Source organism: Myxine glutinosa, chromosome 10 (assembly GCF_964187855.1).
Source record: "Myxine glutinosa chromosome 10, kmMyxGlut1.1, whole genome shotgun sequence".
NCBI classification, from domain to species: Eukaryota; Metazoa; Chordata; class Myxini; order Myxiniformes; family Myxinidae; genus Myxine; species Myxine glutinosa.
The window spans coordinates 83,663,440-83,689,125 of NC_136270.1; the positions used below are offsets into that span (position 1 = coordinate 83,663,440).

General features: G+C 43.6%; 1 protein-coding gene across 2 annotated transcripts in view; it reads right to left on the reverse strand.

Annotated features, from left to right (window-relative positions):
- LOC137415119 (extended synaptotagmin-2) overlaps positions 1-25,686 on the reverse strand; it is a 117,998-nt gene that overhangs the window by 28,958 nt on the left and 63,354 nt on the right. For both annotated transcript variants that reach the window (XM_068100693.2, XM_068100692.2), the window contains exons 9-14: positions 15,401-15,521; positions 9,289-9,465; positions 9,089-9,171; positions 7,337-7,385; positions 6,619-6,708; positions 5,344-5,439 (exon numbers count right to left, since the gene is read on the reverse strand). In XM_068100693.2, coding sequence (XP_067956794.1) covers positions 5,344-5,439; positions 6,619-6,708; positions 7,337-7,385; positions 9,089-9,171; positions 9,289-9,465; positions 15,401-15,521 — 616 coding nt within the window. The remainder of the gene's footprint in view (positions 1-5,343; positions 5,440-6,618; positions 6,709-7,336; positions 7,386-9,088; positions 9,172-9,288; positions 9,466-15,400; positions 15,522-25,686) is intronic.

Consider the following 25,686-nt stretch of genomic DNA (forward strand, 5'->3'; position numbering starts at 1 on the left):
ACGTCACGCGCGCTCCAATCGTGCTGCGCCATCACATCGCTCTATTGCCAACCTGACCTATCGTTCCACTCTGGAAGGGCCCTCAAGGCCTTTCTCGATGCCTCTTGAGATGACTCGGCTGGGTGGTGTTAGTGGTAGAATGTCCGGATCCGGTCAGCAATTATGTGGTTTATTTCAGGCACTGATCGCATGGCTGTAGTGTGTGTCATGAGGAACGAAGGGAAAAATACAGAGGCGACTACACACAGGGAATGTTACCTTTATACCCTAACTAATTAGCATAGCTCCACCCCTCACATGGAGACAAATATACACTTACACGACATTCTGGCCTAACTTAATTACAGGAAGGTTTCTTCTTCTTCGCAACAGTCGGAGCACACTACCCGAAACAATCCTACTTGGCCTAAGGTATTCCATTGCTACCCCCACAAACATAACACAAACTAGAGTCTAGGTCTACTTCTACATATATAAAGCAAGGCACAGGAATAAAACACTTGTGACTTAAATTCAAGTGACACGTGTGCTTTTGTTCTACAAACAGACATTATTCGTTTTAATATTTTTTATTTAAACTTTACCGGTATTTAATTCATTTTATAACAGATTCACATTTATTTAGTCTGTCCCTTGCACAGCAGAAGACGGGGTTTTGTAAAACCTTCTGTGTGACTGTCTCTGTCTGTCTGTGTCTGTCCAGGCCGTAACTTTTTTACCATTTGAGCTATTGCCAAAGTTTCACCAAAGCTCCATTATGATAATACGGAGAAGGCAAATTAATAATTGTTTCAAAAGGTCAAAGGTCAGCATCACATAAAATCATCAATTTTCATCCAATTGACCTAAAATTTCAAGAATTTGCATATTGGGTCACTGGATTGGTTCACCAATCAAAAGCTAGAAGATGATTGTTTTTTTGTTTTTTAGATCAAAAGGTCAAAATTAAAGGTCAGGGCTGCATAAAATCATCAGTTTTCGTTTCGTATTTTTTAAAGCTGTTTTTGTTATTTTTAGCATATGGAGGAAGAAGAAGACGTCTGAATACAAACGGACATGGACGGGCTTTGCATTTTCAGATGCTTCCTAGTTAGCCATTACAAAATGAATGAGAGATTAAATGAAGAAAAATAAGAGTTTAACTGAATGAAATGCATTTCTTATGACATTCTTTAATTTCCGTGTACAATAAAGGGGGGGGGGGGGGGGTGGAAGGTGCAGAGGTACTGAGGTGAGAGAATTGTTAAGAGGAAAGGGATGAAGGGAAGAGATAAAAGGAAAGGAACATGGAAGAGGAAAAGTGGAAGTTGGGTCAACACTTCACCTCTAAAATAGCACATGTAATATCTATATGGCCCATTATCTCCTGTATGCAAAGATAATCACACATACAAGGAATACAACGATACCACCTGACACCTTGCATGACCTTGCTGGAAATGAAACCTACAGCAAAGTAGCCAATCCATCTTCTCACTCACAATGCTTTAAGATGAGAAATCAGGCAGCAGCAAAGAGAAAAGTATGTGGTTATGAGGTTAGATGCACTAAAGATACTATCAAATTAGTCACCGCACAATGTTTAGAGGGAAAAGCCTGCCAATCACTCACGACGGCCAACTGAGAAAGGAGAGAGGTATTTTCACAGAAGACCAAACCAGAAGCCCATCGGCCCTGATGGTATCCACAGCCAAAAGTCCCAGAGAACACGCTCTTAGAGCCACAGAAAGAATAAGAAAGACAAGGAGGTGATAAGACTATGTCAGTCAAGATTGATAATCAAAAAGGTTTAGGTTTTCAGCCAATCATGAGAATGGGGATTGATGAAATAAAATAAATAAACAAGCTGGAAAATTAGGCTGGGTGCATTGCAGTGGGCTTGAGGTGACGTGTATGTGTGTGTGTGTGTGTGTGTGTATATATATGTATATATATATACATCAACCTTACCTTGTAAAATAATTTGAACTTTTTTGAAAGGCACAATTTTATAAAAGCTATTTTTGTTATTCACAGTTTGTATGTCATCGCTAGAGAGGATCCACCATGCAGTAATAGCGATTCATTCTCAAATGAGACCGTAATGAGATAAAAAGAGAACACACCAGTGAATCTATTGGCAAAATACTACTTTGGCCCAAAATACATCTTTCACATGGATTACTGGTATATTCCAGAAAGGCCATTCATTGGTTATAATGCTATTAGTATAGTACTAGCCGAAACCCATGGAACATCCACGGAAGGGAGGATGTGGTGTATGGATAGAGTGTACCATTATGGATGGCATAGGGGAGCGCTCATGGGATCTTCTTCTTCCGTTAAGCTCCAATTTTTTCTCTTTAAGTTAAGTCCAATCAGTCCTCTCTGCTCGAAGTGCTCAGGCCATGCCTTCCCGCTCTCATACTTTTATTTCCGTTCGGTGTAGAAAGGGATTGACATATCGTTCGTCTGTTTCAGCTCGTTATCTTTAAGCTTCCTTACGTCTCGCCACCTGCTACACCTCTCTGAGTTACGAGGATTTATGCAACGCACCGAGTATTGCAACGTCACTCCATTTAACTTTATTAAAATGACGATAAAGACGTTTCCTTATATATCCTAATTTAAAATGTTCAAGGGAATAAAAAGACCATTTGGTTCACACCACCCATGTTCACACCACTCGACTGTCCAATCAGCGGACGGCTCGCTTCGCCTTCGCCCAGCAGACGCCAATACGATGGCGTCGTAAGATCGGCAGTTAATCGGATGCTTTTGGGCCCCAACGTCGGCTAATTCAGATTTTTCGAGTATGGCTGTACGTGATAAACAAAGAGCACGGTTCGTAGATCGTAAATCCATTAGTGCCGTGGGCATCGGGTCACTGGGTGCGGCGTAAAAGGGATAGCAAAGTCGAGTCCTTACGCTATTATTATATAGATTATGTCTTATTTTAGGTTTCTCGTCCCTTCCCCCAAATTTAATTATATTTTATTATTGACAGTCATGATTCACCAATATTACTTGAGTTAGTCATTAAGGAGGACATTCCCAGCAGTAGAGCCTGAGTTGTTAGGGTTAGGGTTGTATAATTGCAGAACAACGGAGTCGTTTCATTGCATACTAGGTTTAAATGGAAGAGGGCATGCACGAACACACACACACACACACACACACACACACACACACACACACACACACACACACACACACACACACACACACACACACACACACACACACACACACACACACACACACACACACACTTTCTTAAGTCTCCAAACCCCTTCTTTTTTTTTTGTATACTGAATCGAGGCCCTGGGCCAATTTCTGACATTTGCACTCCCTCATTATTTTCACACATGAAAGGTCAGTGTGAAAATAAAAACATTTAATTCTTAATCAAATTGATATAAAAATTTTTTTTGAAAACAAAAACAAAAACGGTGCTTTGGCAAATCGAGTCGTACGTTGGGTGCCCCCTTTGGCGGGGAGAGGGATGGCTTGGTCAATGTGCACCAATGTCAATCAACCTGGCTTGCACCTCCACTTCCTCGTAAGGGTCAATGTGCTGTCAGGAATCAAATCAATTGCATTTAAATATTTGTATTCCGTATGCAGAATGGAAATCGATATACAAAGTATCCACAGTCTCCATGGGACTACATCGAGTATAAGGAGTGACAGCATGATCCTGTATGACGTTAAACAAGGAAATGAGGAGGACATTGGCCCATCGTTGCAGTGCTGTACTCCAGTGTTAATTTTTGCTACAGCTGTAAGCAACAATCTCCTTAATGTTTCATTAAAGTCTAAATAACCCAATCCTGATGGGGTGACTCACTTGTATAATAATAACAAGAAGTAGTAGTAGAAGTAGTCGTTGTAGTAGTAGTAATAACTGTTCCTTTCACCCCGGGAGGCGCGTAGGACTGCTGAAGCAGTTTCATTGGCTAAGAAGTATAATCCTGGACGGGTCGCCACTCCGACACAGGATACTCGAATGGCTTATTACCCCCAGGTAGCTGGTATTCATTTTGCCGACCTCGGAAGAAGAGCAGGCTGAGTCAACCCCACCCGGTGTTAATTTAACGGCACGACAGGGGCTTGAACTCAGGACCTTGTGATCCAAGTCATCTACCTTAATCATTAAGCCAACCCCAGACTTAGTAGTAGCAGTAGTATGTCATAGTAGCTGACCTATTTTCAATACTCTTGTATTGTAATGAAAAATAAATCTTTTGACTTTGGAATTTGTGGAGCCTTATAGCGATAGGTTTATTAATCCGCCATGCAACAAAAAAAATGAAATGAAATGTGTTCATCAAGCGAACGGGTAGTATTAGTATATTTATGGTGTCGATAATCAATATAGGTGTGCATTGATGGTTCACAGAATGGAAGGAATGCAGTGCGACTGACTTTCATGATGAATGACAATTATTTAAGTAATCCTGTTTATTTATTGTTTCGAAGTTTTTACAGTAGCATTACAGTTGGAATACTGTTACTGGACTTATGTTGAAAAAAAGAAAGAACTAAAAAGCTGAAGAATAAGAACTAAAAAGGCAAAGAAAAAGAAGTAATAAAAGCCAAAAGAAGAAAGAAGAACAGGAAGAAGAAAAAGAAGACTAAGAAGAAGAAAACAACAGTGGTTTCAGGCACACCAGTGGGTCATGAGTGATATTTTCCATTATTTTTAAATTCAAGTCTTTTGTAAACTTTTCCCATAAAATGAGAAGCAAAACTGCCCGGGTTTGTTGGCTTGGAAGTTCCAACGTTCCTACAAATGTCCAGGGCACTCAAAGTGACGGTGCATGAATCATGTTCCCACATATAATACATTAATGTTTCATACATTTCTTTTCCAAATTCACAATTAAAATGTTTGCTCATCACATCACAGTTTAAAATGTATCTTAATGAAACTCCATGTACTCGTAGTACTTTAAGTTAGTAAGGAAGAGGTTATAGGGCTATTTTAAAGCTTCAATAACAGCAAAGGATGCTCTGACAATGTGTACATATTATACAAGGGGGAAGTGTTTGGACTGATGCAGATATGGTGCACACGTGGGAGGGCAAGACCAAATATTCCACCATATTTGTGTTAGTAATAAATAAATGCAAAGGAATTCACTCACTCAGCCTTTGTTCACAACTCCGAGGTCCTCCAAAAAAAAAAGGTATCATGCACAGCATTGCGAGTCTAATTGTGATTACTTCTATCAGAGCTGCATTCAACTAAATAAATACCTTTTAAAGTATGAGGCATAAAAGTAGGAATCCTCCAAATGGCAGAAATTTTTATCATCATAGGAAGGCAAAACTACATACAGGTTGTGGTGTTTAACTCACCGGAAGGTTTCGAGCACAGTCCAGGTAAGCAATGAGTAAAGCAGAGGAGAGACCATCATTGGCTTGACCAGGCATAGCTTTCACACCGTGCATTGCCTACAAAAAATAATCACAAACTCTCCATATGGTCTACACCACTCCAAGATACCCCTTAAAAACTCACACTGCTTGGTGATTCAAGCAGTTTTTCAAATGTATAAATCTCCATCAAGAGAAATCGACTGAAAAAGTAAAATAAAAGATAATTGTCTGTCACAGAGCGACTTCGACAGGCTCACAAATAAATGGATGCCAATAATCATGTGAAATTGAAGGTTTTGTCCTTTAATTTTTGAGTAGTGTATTATGGAAACATATCCGAGGATTAATAAAAACGGAAATTATATTCAGAATTGGACAGGTACGTTTGTTTAATATCTTAGTTCCAAGGAAAGCAGTCTGTTAAAAAAACTAATTATCCTGTACCCAACCAATTCCCACCAACAGAACTATTAATAGCCAATCACTTCCATGTGTGTGTATGTCCAGGCCGTAACTTTTTTTTAACCATTTCAGCTTTCGTCATCAAATTTAAAACAAAGTTTTATGATGAGAATGAATGATCGTTTTAAATTTTTTGTCCAAAAATTTATACTTTTTTCAAAAGGTCTAAGGTCATCACATAAAATCATCAATTTTCATCCAATTGACCTGAAATTTAAATTTACCATTTGAGTTTTGTCATCAAATTTTCAACAAAGCTTTATTATGAGAATGTGGAGACGCCAAATTCATAATTTCGTCAAAAGGTCAAAGTCACTTAAAATCGCCACGTTTCAACCTATTGGTCTGAAATTTATAATAATTTGCATATTGCGTCAGTGAATTGGCTCACCAATCAAAATGTACAAGCGGATTTTTTTTTCCAAAGAACAAACGTTTTTAAAGGTCAAAGGTCAAGGCTGCATAAAATCGTAAATTTTCATTTGTATTTTTTTGTGTTTTGTCATGTTTAATATACGGAAGAAGATGTCTAAATATAAAGCAGATGCGGACGGGACGGGCTTTGCATTTTATGATGCTTTCAAGTTATATTTATTGCACCGACAACTAAGCATTTGAAGATGTTGATAACAAATGTTTCGCGTCATAATTCATGGTTTGCCTGACCAGTTACTTTCACCCACATTATATTCCCATTGCACACATCTCTTTTTTTCAAGCATACACCAACAAGTTTAAGCATTTCACATCCTTTTTATGCCAATGTCCCTCTCACACACCACTGCCTTTCACCTCTTGCAAAACGCTGGCATCTGCAAGTAGTGAGAGCCACTGTAGCTTTAGATGAAGCTGGCCTGTCTCCACCTCGTCCAAATCAAACCACTGTACCAAGAACACGAAAATGTCATTATAACCTTCATAGGATGGAGCTACCAACACTATTCAATGGTATACTCAAGTTTTTGTTTTACATGAACCGTGATTTAAAAAAATCAACAAAGGTAGAACACACAAAGGTAAATATAAGAATATCACAAGGCTACTCGCACTAAATCAAAACTAATCAATCAAAAGCAACATACATCAATCTTTTGATTCAAGTCAAAGATGCTGAACAACATTGTATCCAACATAACTAATATTTTTGCTCCCAAGAGCACAAAGACAAAATACTAATACATGGAATAATTTATTCTCCTAAACATCCGCTACGTCTCTTAATCATATGGAACAAGATATCTCACTATAAAGACCTGCTGATGTCTTTGGAGGTGATTAAAGGCCAAGTGTAATCAATATTTGTTGAGATTGTTGTATCGATTTAAAAATCTTTAAAATTAATTCCGACAAGATAATACTGGAGCGAGAATTAAACGTTTTTTGTGCTTTTATATTGTACTAACTTCACTTCCATCAATACAAATGGCCACACTTGTAGATTCAAATGCGAGTAGAGAATCAGCATCAAATGGAGAATGCAATAATTTTGAAAGTATGAAATGACACTCACCTCATCGACATCTTTCCCATGCATGACATCATTCAAGTCAACTGTCAGACTGAGAAAAACCCCCATGTAAGAAACCAATCTGTCAGAGCTCAAAGCATTACACTCTCAATGTTAGCTGGGGAAGAGATAGTCAGGTTATGAAACACTATCACCAGTTGTAACTGTGGTCTCCATTGTCCGCACACCAGCAGAATTAAATTATAATGCCACTCAGTAGAGTGCATACCTCCACCAGGTTGAACAGATTATGTTTTGTATCCTAGTGATAGGCCGGATCTGCATCCAGACCTTAACCAAAATCTAATCAGCTTATTATTGTCACCTACACAACTCATCCACCAAGTTTTGCCATAATCTGTCAACAACTTTTTGAGATATCGTGCCAAATGAACCCTGATGTGTTTGTGTGTGTGTGTGTGTGTGTGTGTGTGTGTGTGTGTGTGTGTGTGTGTGTGTGTGTGTGTGTGTGTGTCAGCTCTATTACGAGCCTTAGACCAAGTAAAAAAAAAAAAATACAGTATATGGTTTTGGCTCAATCTCTCAATGGTGAAGATCACTTTAAAGAATTATGGTATGCGGATCCAGATCCTCACCAAAATGGAATCAATTCATCCTTGTCACACACCCAACCCTTTCGTCAGAATCCGTCAAAAACTTTTTGAGATATCTGCTCATAGACAGACAGACAAGCAGACAGACGGGTGAAAACATAACCTCTGTCCACCTTCGGTTGCGGAGGTACTAATGCCTACCTTTGGCTGCAGAGGCATGAAAATGCATTGGATTATTATCATCAACTACACAAGCATGCTCACCTTTAGCCAAGCATTGTATTGAACAAGCCAGGTCACCCGATCAAGATCGGGTTATTTAGACTTGAGTAAAACAAAGATTATTCTTTAAAGCTGTAGCAAAATATTAACTCGGGAGTGCAACACGGCAATGATGGGCCAAAATGTCTCCTCATTTCCTTGTTTGTAATTCGTACAGGATTGTGGAATCAATCCTTATGCTCAGTGTAGTCCTGCAGCAGTGTATTCCTGTAGACCCTTTGTATATAAATTTCCATTGTGCATACAAAATACAAATATTTAAATGCAATTGGTTTGATTCCTGACAGAAAATCACCTTTGAATGCATAAGCTTGGAGGCACAAGCCAATCTCTGCCCCTCTTCCCACCGAGGGAAGAGGGGCAGAGATTGGCTTGTGCCTCCAAGCCTTGTATATTTGTATATAAATATAAGTTGTATATTTATTTTAAACAGTCGATCATCTAAGTCTCATGGTGGAGTTTGTACATATTGTTACATTGCAGGGGATACATATTCGTTAGGATGTTAAGTTAGTGTGGTACAACTGCTGCTGATGCTGTTAGGGATACAACTGCTGATGCAGAGTACGTGTTTACCAGTCACTACATTTGCACCGGCCCTACACGCGTACTCTGTAAGGGGTCACAAGTCCGACAACTTTCCGGGGGTGACAAAATCTATTTGACCAAATGGTGGCCTTGACCGTGACACAGATGACCCTAATGAAAGGGCCAGATATAACACAGAAGTGAAAGGTCTCGCCCAGCATTATCATAAATCGCATGAGAAATCATTGGGGCATCTTCGGCAGCAATGGAAGTCGGTCCATAGCACTGATGCATGCGTAGGTTAAAACACTTTCTATAATGAGGGACCCGTTGAAGTGAAGTCGTCCTGTTTTTACAATTTTACAACAAACAATCCCTTTCCAATTTTTACCTGCCTAGAAAGTCATCCTTGTCTGGATCTTCATCAAAGACCGATATCTCCAGCTCTTGACCTGGCACTTCATGCACAATGGCCTGTCAAAGCAAAGAGGAAGAAAAACTTTCTATCCAATTTTCAACCTCTCTGTTTACAATTAGTTACACATCTGCTGAACAGCTCATAACATTTTAAACATGTACCTACAGTCTTACCTCATAAACTTCATTCCATACTGGATGCAAGCAGGTCTGAATGACCTTGCTCTTGAATGACTGGTTTCCCACATGCAGTACAGCATATGGATCTGATCGGCCCTTAATCATACCCTTGAGCAGGTTGTCCTTACGCTCCAGGTCTCGAGCTTCCAGCAGGTGTATCCGCACGACACCCTACAATGTGGATGGTGGGTATATGTGGGTTTAACCCATAGCAAAGATGAGGGTTGATACATAGACATCTGATATACCTTGAGATGATGCAGCAGTGACTATGACAAAGTAAAAATTGATTCCGAAGCATGATCAACATGACAACATGCACAAAATCATAAATGCCTCAGAAAAACCAACTGAGAAAACAAAAGCCACAGTGAAATTCATATACAAGAGGTACTCTGAATTACCATATTGCCAAGCAGTCAATAGTTAAGTGTACAAAGTACAGTTTTATGAATGATGTAGATAAAGTTTGGCAAAGTAAATGAGACATGATAAAAATACAAAAAAAATACACCTTGAACCTGCTATTCGCGGGGGATACGTTCCTGGAAAGTGCCACGAATTCTGAAACCGCCAATGTCGGGGCATTGTTTCAATGAAAAAAGGGGGGATTGGTTCCCCAATTATGATAATCTGTGAATGGCGAAGAACAAACCACAAATGGCGAGGCAAAATCCACAAATGTCGATGGAAATCCCATGAATGTCGACGAAAATCCCACAAATGTTGACAAAAATCCGCGAATGTCGATGAAAACCCGTGAATGTCGACGAAAATCTGTGAATGCATGCCGTACCATTGTTTCAATGGGGAAAAGGGAGACAGCTAATTGCATTCGTAGATATTGTGGAGTGTTTTCATTCTGTAAAGTAACTCGCAGGGATGACATGTTATGCAGCCGGTGGAATATCCCACGAAGCTGTTCACAGTGTGAATGGCGGGATATCCCGCGAAGCATACCGCAAAGCAATGTTTACTGTGTGAATGGTGGTATATCAAGTGAAGCTATTCACACAGTGTGAATGGTGGGATATCCCACGAAGCATTGTTTACCATCTGTAGGATATCCCATGTGGCATGCCACGAAACATTGTTTACGCGTGAACAGCGGGATATCACGTGAAGCTATTCACAGTGTGAATGACAAGATATCCGCGAAGCCGTGAAAACGCGAAGCACAGTGCCGCGAATGTATAAACGGGTAATGCTTGCTGCTCGTAGAAGATGTTTTTTTTGCGTATGTCCAGCTGCTTTGTGCGTGGCTGTGGTGTCATTTGAAGTGAGGCAAGGGGAGGTAGGATGTATAGGGGCCATGTAAATGTGGAGCAAGAGTGGGCAGTGGGGCAAGAGGGGAAACATGGGATGAGGGGACGCTGAATTGGGGGACCTGGAACCGGGCTTGCAGGACGATGTGAGGGAGGGGGTACTGATGTGAATATGTTCACCAAAATAATCTTGCACTCCTTACAAAAAGGCTGTTTTCAGAATCTCCATGTCAGAAAGACGAAGAATGACATTAGGATCGGGATGGTGGGAAGGGTAATTAAGTACAATGAAGCAAGACTTCGGAAGTATGAATGCAATGGAAGATGGGGGTTTTTGTGAGCAATCCAGGAATGAAAAAGAATGGAAGGGAAGAAGAGGAAGCACTATGGAAGAATGATATTTGGAAATGAGACTGTTGGAAGTTTAAACATTGTTTAATTGTCATTTGAATTGATGGAGTGTGAGGACAGCAGGAGAAAATGTGAGGAGGGGAGATGGGAGGAGAGGAGAGTAAGGGGGGAAATGAAATAAAAGAAGAAATACGAGTAGTTTTGGGACTGAATGACAAGTAATGAGTGAGTGATAAAAATGAATGACAATATTTATTTGAGGTATGAAATGGATGAGTGTGATGAAAGGGTTGGAAAAGAAAAGGGTAGGGAAGGAGTCAACAAGGAAGCAGGTGTGCTGAATATGTGACCAACAAAGAATGAAATGTACCATGAAACATGGGGTAAGAGGGTTTCTTTTTTTTATTAGAAAAATTATAAGGAAAGTGTTAGACCATGGGTTGGAATATGGATGGTGACTCATGATAGGAGGAAAGAAAGACGAATGAATGTGTGAGTCAAGGGAAAGAAGGGTAGGCCTCACCAGCCAAGGTAAAAACACAAAACCAAAACAACCAAACAGGAAAGCAGGATACAAGGAAATTAGGGTCGATATGATAAACAATCGACATGAACAAAGGTGGACAACAATTGATGGTAACAACAAATCCGGAAAAGTTTATTTCGTTTTGCAAGCAGGTCACTCGGAGAAGAGAAGAAAAGATGCCACCACCAGAAACTGGAAAGATTGATTTCCAATCCAACATGATGGATTCTGGATTACATGCTGTTCTTTTAATGCCCTGTTTAAACTTTCCACTAATTTAAAAACATTAGAAACGAAATTTGGAAACTTTTTATTTTGCAAATTAATAAAATTTATTATTTTAAAAGTCATCCAGTCGTGAAGTGCATGAAGCAGTCATCCAAATACACCTGTTTAGTGAAAGGAAATGCATGTTGAGATAGTGTTTGCACTGAGAGTCTCAGCATTGAGATTGGGTTGACAGGTTGGCCTAGAGGTATGCACACTCTCCTCTAAACTATCTACCCGAGGTTTGAATCCCGACCCAGTTAAAAACTGCCATACATGTGTTTCCCAGGCAGGATGATTCATCAATGTGTCCCTCGGATGGACGTTAAACTAGGCGTCCAGTTTGCTGGCATTTGTTGGTGGACGTTAAAGAACCCATGGTGTCCTTCGCGATGAGTAGGCGGATATAGCTGGCACCATGGGCCAATTATAAATTCCTGCCCTAACCAGCAGAGGGCATGGCATCAGCGACACACACCCTCAACCAACGATGCTACCCCGCAGCTTTGTGCTGGATATAAACGAATATGAAGAGGAAGAAATAGAAGAGGAAGCATTGAGATTGTCCAATTTCCAGAACAGCGTCATGTTCTGGTGTGCTCATGGTCTGAAAGCACCGGCAAACCTTGCAACATAAATGTGAAGGGATGCATAATTTGCATGAACTGGTGACGATCATGAATGAAAATTAACATTTTCAAGAAGACTGTGTCTGTCTTAATTTGCTATCCAAAAGGTTAGAGCACATTTCTGCAGCTTCAATCAATCACCAGCTTAAAATACCTGTGCCATATCTCTTACATGTTTTACAGCATATTACAACAATATTGCATTAACACCATTATTTGTAGCAATAAAATAAGGTGCACTATCAATGCTTCCTGAAAGTCTGTAATCAAAAAATGTATTGCTGTCATCTACTTTCTTAATTAAACAGGTACTCGTCCTCTCTCAAGGAATATCCCACACCTACAAAGTTCATTCCTGCAAATGATCATTCAAAACAATGGATTTATAGCAGGCACTTGTGCAACTTGGCATCTCTCTTTCCTGAAAGTTGTCAAAATAATTTGTTGGCAACAACATAGTAACATCACTCTGTCGCTTTAAAAGCTCTCCTGGCATTGAGACAACCAACATGCACAAAATATGTCGATGAAAAACACGGCACCATCTATCAATAATTAAGTGTGATCCTACTTAGTCCTGGGAAAAACAATTCAATGACAAAATAGATTTTAAAACCTTCCATGATCTACCAGCCGAAAGAGGAACAACCATTAGGTCATCGATCCTCCTAATATAGAAGCGTATTGACAAGTATACTGCTATTGGCAAATGGTGGCAACCTATGGACTCCTCGGAACTCCATAATCAACAAACTCCTTCATGAATGAATGTAAACAATGACACTTGGAAGTAAACCCTGCCAAAGCCAGGTACCTTATCATATGGGTCCCTCACAAGGAACTTCAAAGGAGGAGGCCATTCAGCCCATCAAAGCCTGCGCAATTATTACCAACCTATGACTGAATGAATTGATCTGAATGAAATCATTTGAAAACTGAATGAAATCATTCATTCATTCATTCATATGACTGTTTGGTCGTTCTCCATCCTTTTCAAATGTTGAGCGTCAAGCAAGGAAGTAGTTCAACACTCTAACCACAACACTCTAACTGGTCAGCAACAATATTTTTGGTCTTCTATCAATAACAAGTACAAAAAGTTTTAATTAAAACAAAAGCTGCGTCGATGTTGCACAATGCCTAGATGCAGCTGTGCCTATAACGTCGATGTTATAGGCACAGGACATTCCTATTGATTCGATTACTTGATGTTATTTTTGTGCAAAGTGAAAATATATCTCGGCAATTTCCCGTGTGTGGCGACGAATTTTTAATATATCTCGGCATTTTCTCGTCTGTTATTTCAGGCGGTGTATGACTGACCATGCCGCGATTTAAAAAATATATATCTCGGCAATTTCCCGTGTTTGGCGACACGTGAACGAAGCTATGCTCCTCTCTCCACATTATTGTGACGACGTACAAATTAAATATTTCATCGTGACGATTGTCATCAAATGGACGAATTTTTAATATATCTCGGCATTTTCCCGTCTGTTATTTCGGGCGGTGTATGACTGAGCATGCCGCGATTTAAACAAAATATATATATCTCGGCATTTTCCCGTCTGTTATTTCGGGCGGTGTATGACTGAGCATGCCGCGATTTAAACAAAATATATATATCTCGGCATTTTCCCGTCTGTTATTTCGGGCGGTGTATGACTGACCATGCCGCGATTGAAAAAAAAAAAATCTCAATGGACTTGAAGTTACAGGCCTTTGAGAATTCATTTCGTTCTATAAAGGGCAACTTTAATCGGATTTTCTTCCCGTTTTTTTTCAACCGAGTCTAAAACTATGTTAGCGACTGTGAAAAATGAAATGATATATCGAATTTGATTTGAAATAAAACTGTGTGAGAGAGGAAGACACCACGGGCCTACAAAACAGGCCTCAAAGCTATGCGAGTTAATAAAATGGTGGATATTTGTTTATATGAAGCCTCTCCCAGAATGGGTGGAGCTATGGTTCCCAGAATGGGTGGAGCTTTGAGGTTTTGTCTTCTCTGCAAGAACAAGAAGAAGAAGAACAAGAAGAACAACAACAACAGCAGAGGGCACTCTATGACCAGCGTCTGCGACGCGGCTAAAAATCAGACCCAGATTAATAATATGTTGGACTACAGCTACGGTTCACATAAATTGATTAAAGTCTGATGTTATAAAGGTACAATATTTTGGACATCACAATAAACTTGAAAGTTATGACGACCTCACAAGTGATCGACTTGCCGATCTGATGCAACAAAAACCACGGAGGCCATTGAGTGAAATAAAATCACAGAGGGAATGTTATTTATAGTCACATGAGGCAAAACTTTCATTGTTACTGGGAAGGGCAATGTTTTTTTTCGGGTTAAGTTTATCCTGCATGGTTTCCAAAAATAACTTCTAAATCTGTATGTACAAGAAGTCGGTGCAGGCAAGGCCACACGCTCCAGGATGTGAAATGGTGGGGATTGGGAAAGGGTTTATTCTGTTATATTCTCCCAAAACCAGCATGGAATATGCAACCATGAATGAAAACGGACACATTCCAAATATAACCACAATTACAGGTGCATCTTTTTCTGAAAGACCTCAGGGTCCGTATTTTGAGGAAAACATGTTAAAGCAAGAGCTGTTATGTTGTCAAATTACGACGCTTCTTCAGCTCGACAAGCACAGACAGCTCAAAAATAGGAACATTTTTCTTGTATAATTTTCCCACTGCAAGCCGGGTTGAATATATTAGCAAAGAACCTGTCCTTATGGACAAAATAATTCCTCAAAGTGTATTTTACTATAACTTGTAATACCGCCGACCACGAGGAATAGCGCTATGCCATACACATTTACATAGAGAGAATTGACATCCGCCCCCCAACCTGAACCCCTGGGACCATTAATTTTTTTTTACCGCCGAAAACTATTTTTTTCAAATCATTCTTCCCAACAGTTCAGGAGAACATAAAAGCCGAACAAACAAACCCACAAACAAACACTTCTCAAATTATAGTGCGATTACTATTTAATGAGCATGCTGTGCTGGACATTGTTGCACCATGAAAAGGTGTGTGCACAAACCTTTGGGATGGGGAAGCGGATCTGAGCGAGCTCCATGTCTCCCACGATGGGAATCGTGAAACGATTCGGGAGTACCAGGTAATATGCTATTTGATCCATGATCATGGTGTCCGACGTACCACTGGGGAGACATCACAAACTCTGAGTCATGTTTGTGTCATCGGTCCTGCTCACATGCAGATCAAACTCGAGCATTGCAGGTCTTTTCGTTCCAACAATACACTCATTTGAGATTGGTTTCCATTCAGGAACATGTATTGGCTTGTGGAATAATCTAACAATATAAGCAGGACAATATAAACTATACAAGCAACCAGCTTTATACAAACAAAACTATGTATGTATATATATGTATATATATGTATATATATGTATATACAGTATATGTATATATATATATATGTATATACAGGGTGAGTCAAAGGTAGCGCCCGATTTCTGTTTTTTCGGCTGTCAGATTCTTTCTGGGATGTCATGTTGTTAATAATTGTCTTGCAGATTATTAATTTTCTTAATTTATTTATTTATTTTTTTGTTTTGCAGGTTATTGCTGAGAGTTTGGAAAGTTACTGAAGTTGCACCCAACTGAACCATGAATTACCTTTCAAGGAATCAAGGCATTGCGGCCGTGAAACATCACTACAAATGTAATGAACAACCAACGATGGCGGCACGCCGTTTGGCCCAGGAATTCGATATTAACCCACCCCAGGGAAGAAACATACGATTGATTGTCGAGAAATTTGAAGCAACAGGGTCAGTAGCCACTGCAAAGAAGTCCGGTCGTCCGAAAACGGCAACAAATGTAGCTAGGCTTTCCCCCGTAATAATTTTCCCCCGAATAAATGGTGAGATAAACATGTCATTCATTTATTTCTACCTTCTTGTACACTGTAATACAAATGGCAAACAAACAATCAACTAACAGAAGTATATATATATTGTTGCGGATATGAGGATTGAGTTTTTTTTTAATTGTGTTGTATTGTATAGTAAATGGTTGTGAATTATTGTTTTAGTCTGAGCCCTCCTTGCTCCAGTGTGTATAAAGGTCAAAGGGCGTTCCCGTAGTTAGTTCAATAAAGCATACATGAAGGACACTATAATATCCCTGGTCAGTAGTTTATTTCCTTATTCTGTGTATTAGGTTAAGGCTTTGTCTTCCATTAAAATGACACTCCATTGCACCAAGTGAAATAAGATAGATTCCCTTCATTCTTCATTCCCATTCCCAAAAACCTCCATTTCCCCTTTCGTCATGGCCAAGCCTCAATTTGCCAATTACATCCCCTCCAAAACCACCATTGAACATGTGCTCGGGTCGGGGAAGAAAGGCGTGCCCGCCCGTCGTCATCAAGGACGGAGCCAGAGGGTCGCGCGACCAACCAGGGCCGAGGTGAGCACACCGATGGGCGTGTCCTAAAGGCCAGCGGCTTAATCGCCGGAGGCGCTATAAAGGCGCGCGCGCAAGAAGTTGTGAGTGGTCAGTGGTTGCGTTGGGTTGTCGATGGTGAGGAGTGGTCGGACCAAGAGAACATAGAGAACATCCAAGGAGATCATCATCCAGGGAAGCACAAAGCCTGTTGTAGTCCTGGCAAAGCACGCGAGGTCCACAGCAGCGGCGGCCACAGCAGCAACAACACTCAACAGCCGCTTGGGGCCTGGACGGCGGTTTTGAGCAGGGCCGCGAAGGAACGGCGGCTGCTAAACGCGCCGATCGTGCTGCAGGACCCCTTGGACCGCCCCCCCCCCCCCCTCCAAGCCATCCACCTCCGCCATTCCTATCATCATTCCCCATGTGAGTCGTCTTCGTTTGTTCTGTCCTGGGTATTAATTAAGTCTGTTTAGATAAGCTAGCGATTTTCACTGTGTCTGTAAAATCTTCTGTATATTATTTTCTTATCTTTCCTTCTCCTTGGTTATTTTGAGCCTGTACATAGTAAATAAATTATAGTAGTATTTTCAACCTTTTTTTTTCGTCTTCTTCTTCTTCTTCACATCCGTGTCGCTTTTGTCTTTTCCATATTGAATATCTGTGGCGCGATCCGGCCAACGTTCGGGGATCGGGTTAATCGGGGTAACTGTTAGGCCGCGGTGCCATCCGCTCGGCAAACCAACATCCTTAACCGCGGGCTGTAACAATATATATATATATATATATATATATATATATATATATATATATATCAGTCACTATGCGACCCCCATATCATCAGTGGAGAACCGCCAGCAAGGTGTCCCATACAGCTGCTGCTGCACCTTGCTGGGAGCGATAAGCACCGCCTGCCACACGGTAACGTTATCTCTGGTATCCACTCATCATATGGAGTCGACCTGGTTGCGGTTGGGAGTTACTAATAATGGTATCTGTAATCTGGTTCTCCAACCTAATGAGCGGACAGCATGACGTCATTGCCATGCATGTCCGCATTGCCTGCAAAGCTCCAGAGGAACCATCTAGCAGTGCGTCATTACGGATTATAAATTCAGATACTGTCACAAGTGCATGCAAAACTCACAGTTACCGACCTGGTTTCGCCCTTGTTGGGGCTTCATCAGGGCAACGCAGTGAGGCTTTCCATACACTTGTAACTCTGTGAACCTTTCGGTTTTTATATCAGTCACTATGCGACCCCCATATCATCAGTGGAGAACCGCCAGCAAGGTGTCCCATACAGCTGCTGCTGCACCTTGCTGGGAGCGATAAGCACCGCCTGCCACACGGTAACGTTATCTCTGGTATCCACTCATCATATGGAGTCGACCTGGTTGTGGTTGGGAGTTACTAATAATGGTATCTGTAATCTGGTTCTCCAACCTAATGAGCGGACAGCATGACGTCATCGCCATGCATGTCCGCATTGCCTGCAAAGCTCCAGAGGAACCATCGAGCAGTGCGTCATTACGGATTATAAATTCAGATACTGTCACAAGTGCATGCAAAACTCACAGTTACTGACCTGGTTTCGCCCTTGTTGGGGCTTCATCAGGGCAACGCAGTGAGGCTTTCCATACACTTGTAACTCTGTGAACCTTTCGGTTTTTATATCAGTCACTATGCGACCCCCATATCATCAGTGGAGAACCGCCAGCAAGGTGTCCCATACAGCTGCTGCTGCACCTTGCTGGGAGCGATAAGCACCACCTGCCACACGGTAACGTTATCTCTGGTATCCACTCATCATATGGAGTCGACCTGGTTGCGGTTGGGAGTTACTAATAATGGTATCTGTAATCTGGTTCTCCAACCTAATGAGCGGACAGAATGACGTCATCGCCATGCATGTCCGCATTGCCTGCACACGAGCCTCGATCTTGTATACATCAAAAAAAAAAAAAAAAAAAAAAAAAAAAAGCTCCAGAGGAACCATCTAGCAGTGCGTCATTATGACGCACGCCAATCATTATGACGCACTGCTAGATGGTTCCTCTGGAGCTTTGCAGGCAATGCGGACATGCATGGCGATGACGTCATGCTGTCCGCTCATTAGGTTGGAGAACCAGATTACAGATACCATTATTAGTAACTCCCAACCGCAACCAGGTCGACTCCATATGATGAGTGGATACCAGAGATAACGTTACCGTGTGGCAGGCGGTGCTTATCGCTCCCAGCAAGGTGCAGCAGCAGCTGTATGGGACACCTTGCTGGCGGTTCTCCACTGATGATATGGGGGTCGCATAGTGACTGATATAAAAACCGAAAGGTTCACAGAGATACAAGTGTATGGAAAGCCTCACTGCGTTGCCCTGATGAAGCCCCAACAAGGGCGAAACCAGGTCGGTAACTGTGAGTTTTGCATGCACTTGTGACAGTATCTGAATTTATAATCCGTAATGACGCACTGCTAGATGGTTCCTCTGGAGCTTTGCAGGCAATGCGGACATGCATGGCGATGACGTCATGCTGTCCGCTCATTAGGTTGGAGAACCAGATTACAGATACTATATATATATATATATATATATATATATATCCACGATATCCATTTTTCCGTTCTCCAACCTATAGCTTTGTCTTTAAAAACTCAACGTTTCGGCCAGCAACCCAGCGTGCGCCGAGCCTCCACTAGCCTTCATCAAGAGAAGTTCCCTTGTTCACCTCCTCCCAGATATATCTGGGGGGAGGGGTGGGCCTATTCTATCAACCAATCACAAAGCTGCGTTGCGAGACCTCGTGACCATGGACCCATGCTCGGCTTGTGTTGCAAGTGTTTTGTGCGTGTTTGAGCGGTGTATTGTGTTTTGTTGTCCGTGTTGCCTGTGTCGGCTATGTCCCACTTTGTCTTTGTCCTCCTCCATGCATCAGTGTCTCTCTGGTGTATTTATGCATGAGAGGTCCGTATGCCTGTGGTAACGCCACAGTCTCCTCTGTCAATGGTGCCCGCGTTTGGCCAGTGTGCCAGGCCTCCAGTATTCGCCTCCTGGCCCGGTTCGGGGATGCCGCCAGCACGTTCACATTGTCCCATAGAGGAACATGGCCCGCCCTTATTCCATGCTTGGCGATAGCAGATCTTTCTGGGTGATTACACTCAAAGGCCTTGTGGTGTTCATTAATGCGCTGGCCTAAGGTTCTTCCAGTCTCGCCTATGTATTCTCCACCACAGTCACATGGAATGGTGTATACCACACCTGTGCAATCATTCTTCAGTCTTTTGTCTTTGACCTTGGTCAGTGCACGTCTCAAGGTGTATATAGGTTGGTAGTTGACCCTCACCCCGACCGGTCTCAAAATCCTGCCAATCCTTTGAGATACCCGTGGCACAAATGGTAGCACGCAGAAGCCCTTAGGTGGTTCCTGTGGCACGTCCTGGATTCTTGGAGCCGCCAGTACCATTTCATTTTTTGGGCAGAGGTGGTCTGGGTAGCCATTGGCTTTCAATACCCATTTGAGATGCTTGATCTCTCTCCTTTTGCCCTTCAAGGTAGACGGTATATTCCTTGCCCTTTTTACGAGTGTATTCACCACAGCTCTTTTATGGTGCAGTGGATGGCAAGACGTGAAATCGAGGTAACGCTCGGTCTGGGTGGGTTTCCTATATAATGCGGTACTTAAGCTTCCATTGAGGTTCCTCCTCACCAAGACGTCCAAAAATGGAAGCGACCCATCCTGTTCTTCCTCACAGGTGAATTTGATGGAAGGAAACATTCCACTGATGCCCTCCTGGATTGCATTAACAGCCGTGCTGGGGCAGATGACAAAGGTGTCATCGACATAGCGGTACCCAGACACGTGGCTGTGTTGGGAGGGATGGGATGGTGCGTGTTTCCAGCTCTTCCATCACCATATTGGCAACCACTGCAGACACCGGGTAGCCCATCGCAGTGCCGAACACCTGTTTGTAAAATGTGCTGTCAAAGACTTTGACGTCATTTCGCTATTCACTAACGTGCCCACAACCCTGGCGGTTGATGTGGCGAGACAGAGGCTAATGGAGGATGATTGCTGGAAACAGGCCGCCGACAAGTTGAATGTTGATGACGTTTGTCACCTCCTCAGCACTTGTCTGTCTTCCACCTATTTTGTCTTTGACAGCACATTTTACAAACAGGTGTTCGGCACTGCGATGGGCTCCCCGGTGTCTGCGGTGGTTGCCAATATGGTGATGGAAGAGCTGGAAACACGCACCATCCCATCCCTCCCAACACAGCCATGTGTCTGGTACCGCTATGTCGATGACACTTTTGTCATCTGCCCCAGCACGGCTGTTAATGCAATCCAGGAGGGCATCAGTGGAATGTTTCCTTCCATCAAATTCACCTGTGAGGAAGAACAGGATGGGTCGCTTCCATTTTTGGACGTCTTGGTGAGGAGGAACCTCAATGGAAGCTTAAGTACCGCATTATATAGGAAACCCACCCAGACCGAGCGTTACCTCGATTTCACGTCTTGCCATCCACTGCACCATAAAAGAGCTGTGGTGAATACACTCGTAAAAAGGGCAAGGAATATACCGTCCACCTTGAAGGGCAAAAGGAGAGAGATCAAGCATCTCAAATGGGTATTGAAAGCCAATGGCTACCCAGACCACCTCTGCCCAAAAAATGAAATGGTACTGGCGGCTCCAAGAATCCAGGACGTGCCACAGGAACCACCTAAGGGCTTCTGCGTGCTACCATTTGTGCCACGGGTATCTCAAAGGATTGGCAGGATTTTGAGACCGGTCGGGGTGAGGGTCAACTACCAACCTATATACACCTTGAGACGTGCACTGACCAAGGTCAAAGACAAAAGACTGAAGAATGATTGCACAGGTGTGGTATACACCATTCCATGTGACTGTGGTGGAGAATACATAGGCGAGACTGGAAGAACCTTAGGCCAGCGCATTAATGAACACCACAAGGCCTTTGAGTGTAATCACCCAGAAAGATCTGCTATCGCCAAGCATGGAATAAGGGCGGGCCATGTTCCTCTATGGGACAATGTGAACGTGCGTGGCGGCATCCCCGAACCGGGCCAGGAGGCGAATACTGGAGGCCTGGCACACTGGCCAAACGCGGGCGCCATTGACAGAGGAGACTGTGGCGTTACCACAGGCATACGGACCTCTCATGCATAAATACACCAGAGAGACACTGATGCGTGGAGGAGGACAAAGACAAAGTGGGACATAGCCGACACAGGCAACACGGACATCAAAACACAATACACCGCTCAAACACGCACAAAACACTTGCAACATAAGCCGAGCATGGGTCCATGGTCACGAGGTCTCGCAACGCAGCTTTGTGATTGGTTGATAGAATAGGCCCACCCCTCCCCCCAGATATATCTGGGAGGAGGTGAACAAGGGAACTTCTCTTGATGAAGGCTAGTGGAGGCTCGGCGCACGCTGGGTTGCTGGCCGAAACGTTGAGTTTTTAAAGACAAAGCTATAGGTTGGAGAACGGAAAAATGGATATCGTGGATATAATTCCCAACCGCCGTTCATTACTTGATATTGTTGCGGATATGGGATTTGGATCCATCCATATCCGCTTGTAAATATTCCCCTATTTCCCCAATACTTCCCAACTATCCCCAATCCCCCATTTCCTAGTCCCATTTTCTGTAAACAACACTCTGTAGCCCCGACCTCCCCCTATTTCCCCCATTAAATGTCGCATCCAGGTCCACCGCATCTCACGTAGACAACTATAGGACATCTTGCTAGTTATTCTTAGTCTATGTCAGTTAAGGACTCGTTTCCATTAATTCTGACTCTTCGTTGCACCAGAATGTGATTGTATGGCACCGTTAGAAAGTTTAGGACCTCCCAATACCTCCCCGCAGCTCTTCCTCATGGTACAACAACAACAACAACAACAGCGGCGGCGGCGCGGGGAGTGTGCGTCCTCACTCCGGCTTGGTTAGCCGCCATTGAACATGTGCGCCGACGGGGTTACCACGCAGGGGCTCGCTGTCAGCTCCTCGTCAAGGGCGGAGCCCGGTAACCCCCCGCACCCAATAGAAGCGGCGGACCGATTCCATCTGGGGCGGAGCTAACGAGCCGAGGGCGTGTCACTCCCCCGCTGGGCATGCGCAGGAAGAGGGAGGTGACGTCAGATGCGCCCACACCACGGAGAGAGAAGACGCCACCTCCAAGCGCTGAATACCTCCCCGCATCTCTGGACCGGACCGCGTTTGATTCTGCCCCTGAGCCAAGGTGCACCTTGTGCTATCGACTGCCTGCCCTTCCTTGCCATCAATCCCTGTGTAAGTCAGTCTTGTCCCGTTTGCCTGTGGTCTGTCGGGGATAAGATAAGACTGTGTCTAAGTGCCCATCTTTTCTGTGCTTTACCTCTTACCGTGTAATCTACCCGTTTCTGCATCACCAATATTATATCCTCCTCCGGAGGTCTTGAGAACTGTACCCCTTGTGTCGTTGCATTAATCCCAGCCGTTGTGTCCTTTCCTTCATTGATTTAGCATAGCGCGATTCGGCCAACGTTCGAGTGTAATCGGGTAAACTGTGCGAACACGGCGGCCATTCCGCTCGGTCAAGCAACATCTTAAGTCGTGTCCGTAACAATTGGTTGTCAGGAGTTGGATTCGGACCTGGGACTAAATTTGTTAGGCCCAAATTTTGGACACCAATTGTGTTATATCAGTAACAATTGGTGTCGGGGAGTGAGATCGGACCCGAAGCGCGCTTCACGCGCTCGAAATTATTAACGGCGAAATTTGATTTTGTTTTACAAAAATAAAAACCCGAATTTTGAAAGTCGCGCTATGGCGGATCAAGACGGCTGGGTTCCGGTAGAGGAGAGTGAGGCAGGGTCGATCCAGGACCAAATTGAGGGACATGAGGAGAGCGAAGCAGTGAGGGTGGCAGGCGCGCAAAATGGCGCCTCGCACATGGCCACGGCGACCGCGCCCGCGACCGTAGCAGCGCCGTTGGTGGATTCAAACCTTTTTTTCCTGCAAATGAGGGCCCTTATGGGACAAATGGGAGACCAAATTGGAGGTTTGAAAAACAGTATAGAAGCTCAGGGTGAGCGATTGGAGGGCCAAATGGGGGTAATGAGGGACGAAGCGAGGGGTACCGGTGAGGGATTAAAACATGGGTTAATGGGGGTAGAAAACAGAATGGCCGCTCAAGAGAATCAAATGGAAGGGATGCAAAAGGGGTTAGAGGGGTTAGAAAACAGTATGGAAGGCAAATTGAGGGACATGAGGGACCAAGCGGAAAGGGAAGTTAAACAAATGGGGCAGCAGATAGAGGGGGTCAGAAAGGGGGTAGAAACTAAATTGGATGCTCACAGGGAGGAAATGGAGCAGATGAGGGTGGCATCTGGGCAGGAGATGCAAGTGATGGGAGAGGAGATCAGAAGAGGTGTGAGTGAGGAGGTCGGAGGAGTGCGCGAGGAGGTGAGGCACTGTAAGGAGCGCATGGAGAAGGAGGTGAGAAAGGGGACTGTAAAATTGCAAGGTGGTATAGAGGAGTTGACGCTGGGAGTAGAACAACTGACAGTGGGACAAAAGGAGTTGGGGGACCAGGTAAAGAAGAACACAGCAGTAATAGAGGGTTTAAAATCGACACAGAAGGAGATGAAAAAGGACGTAGGGGTAATTAAAAAAGAGTGTCAGATGGTACATGAGGACCTGACGAGGAAAATGAACAAAGTGGTAGAGGTGATGGAGGTTAAAGAGCGGGAGGTGCGGGAGCACATAGAAAAAAATAAGGTGGAGTTAGAGGAAGAACTTAAGGGGGCGCACGAGGAGATGAAGGAGGTGAAGCAGAAATTAGAAGAAGTGGAAGAAGGGGTGAGCGAAATTAAGAAGCGACGGAGAGAGGATAAGAAAGAGATAAAAGAGGAGATAAAAGAATTGGTCCAAAGTCTGTGTTCGGATCGTGATGATGTGCTCATTAACCGGATGAGGGATTCGCAGGTGATGGAGGAGAAGCGAAGAGGAAGAGGACCCGGTGTAAGTGGTGACCAATATGGTCGTGCGTATGATGCGCCAGGTGATTTACTGAGCTTGGGGGTCGAGATTGACCCGGGTGTTCGTGAGAGGCCGTTGGTGAAGTGTGCGACAGGTCTGGTGTGCGAAAAAGGAGGTGTGCGAGAAAGTCCGACTCTGGGGTGTGTGAGGAAAAAGTGCGTGCCAAGGAGTGAGGGTGCGGTCGAGAGTGAGTCGGTTGTAGCGCGTGTGCGAGGGAGCACATGGAAGCGCGTAGTGAGGAGTGTTACGGAGGGTGTAAAGGGAGAATGCACGCCTGTGGTGAGTGTTACAGAGGATGTAACGGGAGAGGGTGTGCGAGAAAGATGTGTAACGGACAGGTGCATGAGGAAAGAGTGCGCTGTCGAGAGTAAGGGTGAGTGCGTGACCGAGAGTGGAGGTGAGAGTAGTGAGAGTGACATGGAGCGTGAGTTAGTTGTGACAGGTGAGCGAGGATGTACACCTGGAATGGAAGGATGCACACCTGGAATGGTAGAGCGTGTGTGGGAATGCACGCTGGAATTGGTAGTGAGGCACGTGGTTGGGTGTGCGAGTGAAAGCACACCTGTGATTGTCACAGAGGAGGTGACCGAGGAAGGGGCGCGAAGAGGTGTGTTGGTGAGGTGTGCGACCAACGAATGTGTGCCAAAGTGTTCGGTGGTCAGGTGTGTGACCAAGGCTGGGAGTGGAATGAGTGTACCTGGGTGTGTTAGAGAAGGTACGACGAGGAGCATGGAAACGGCTGGATGTATGAGCAAGAAAGGGGTAGCGTATGCATGTAAGCATGCAGGTGAAGCATCGACGGTAACCGGGTTAGAGGTTAGAACGACTTATAGCCGAATCGGGCCCTCGGTGCGTG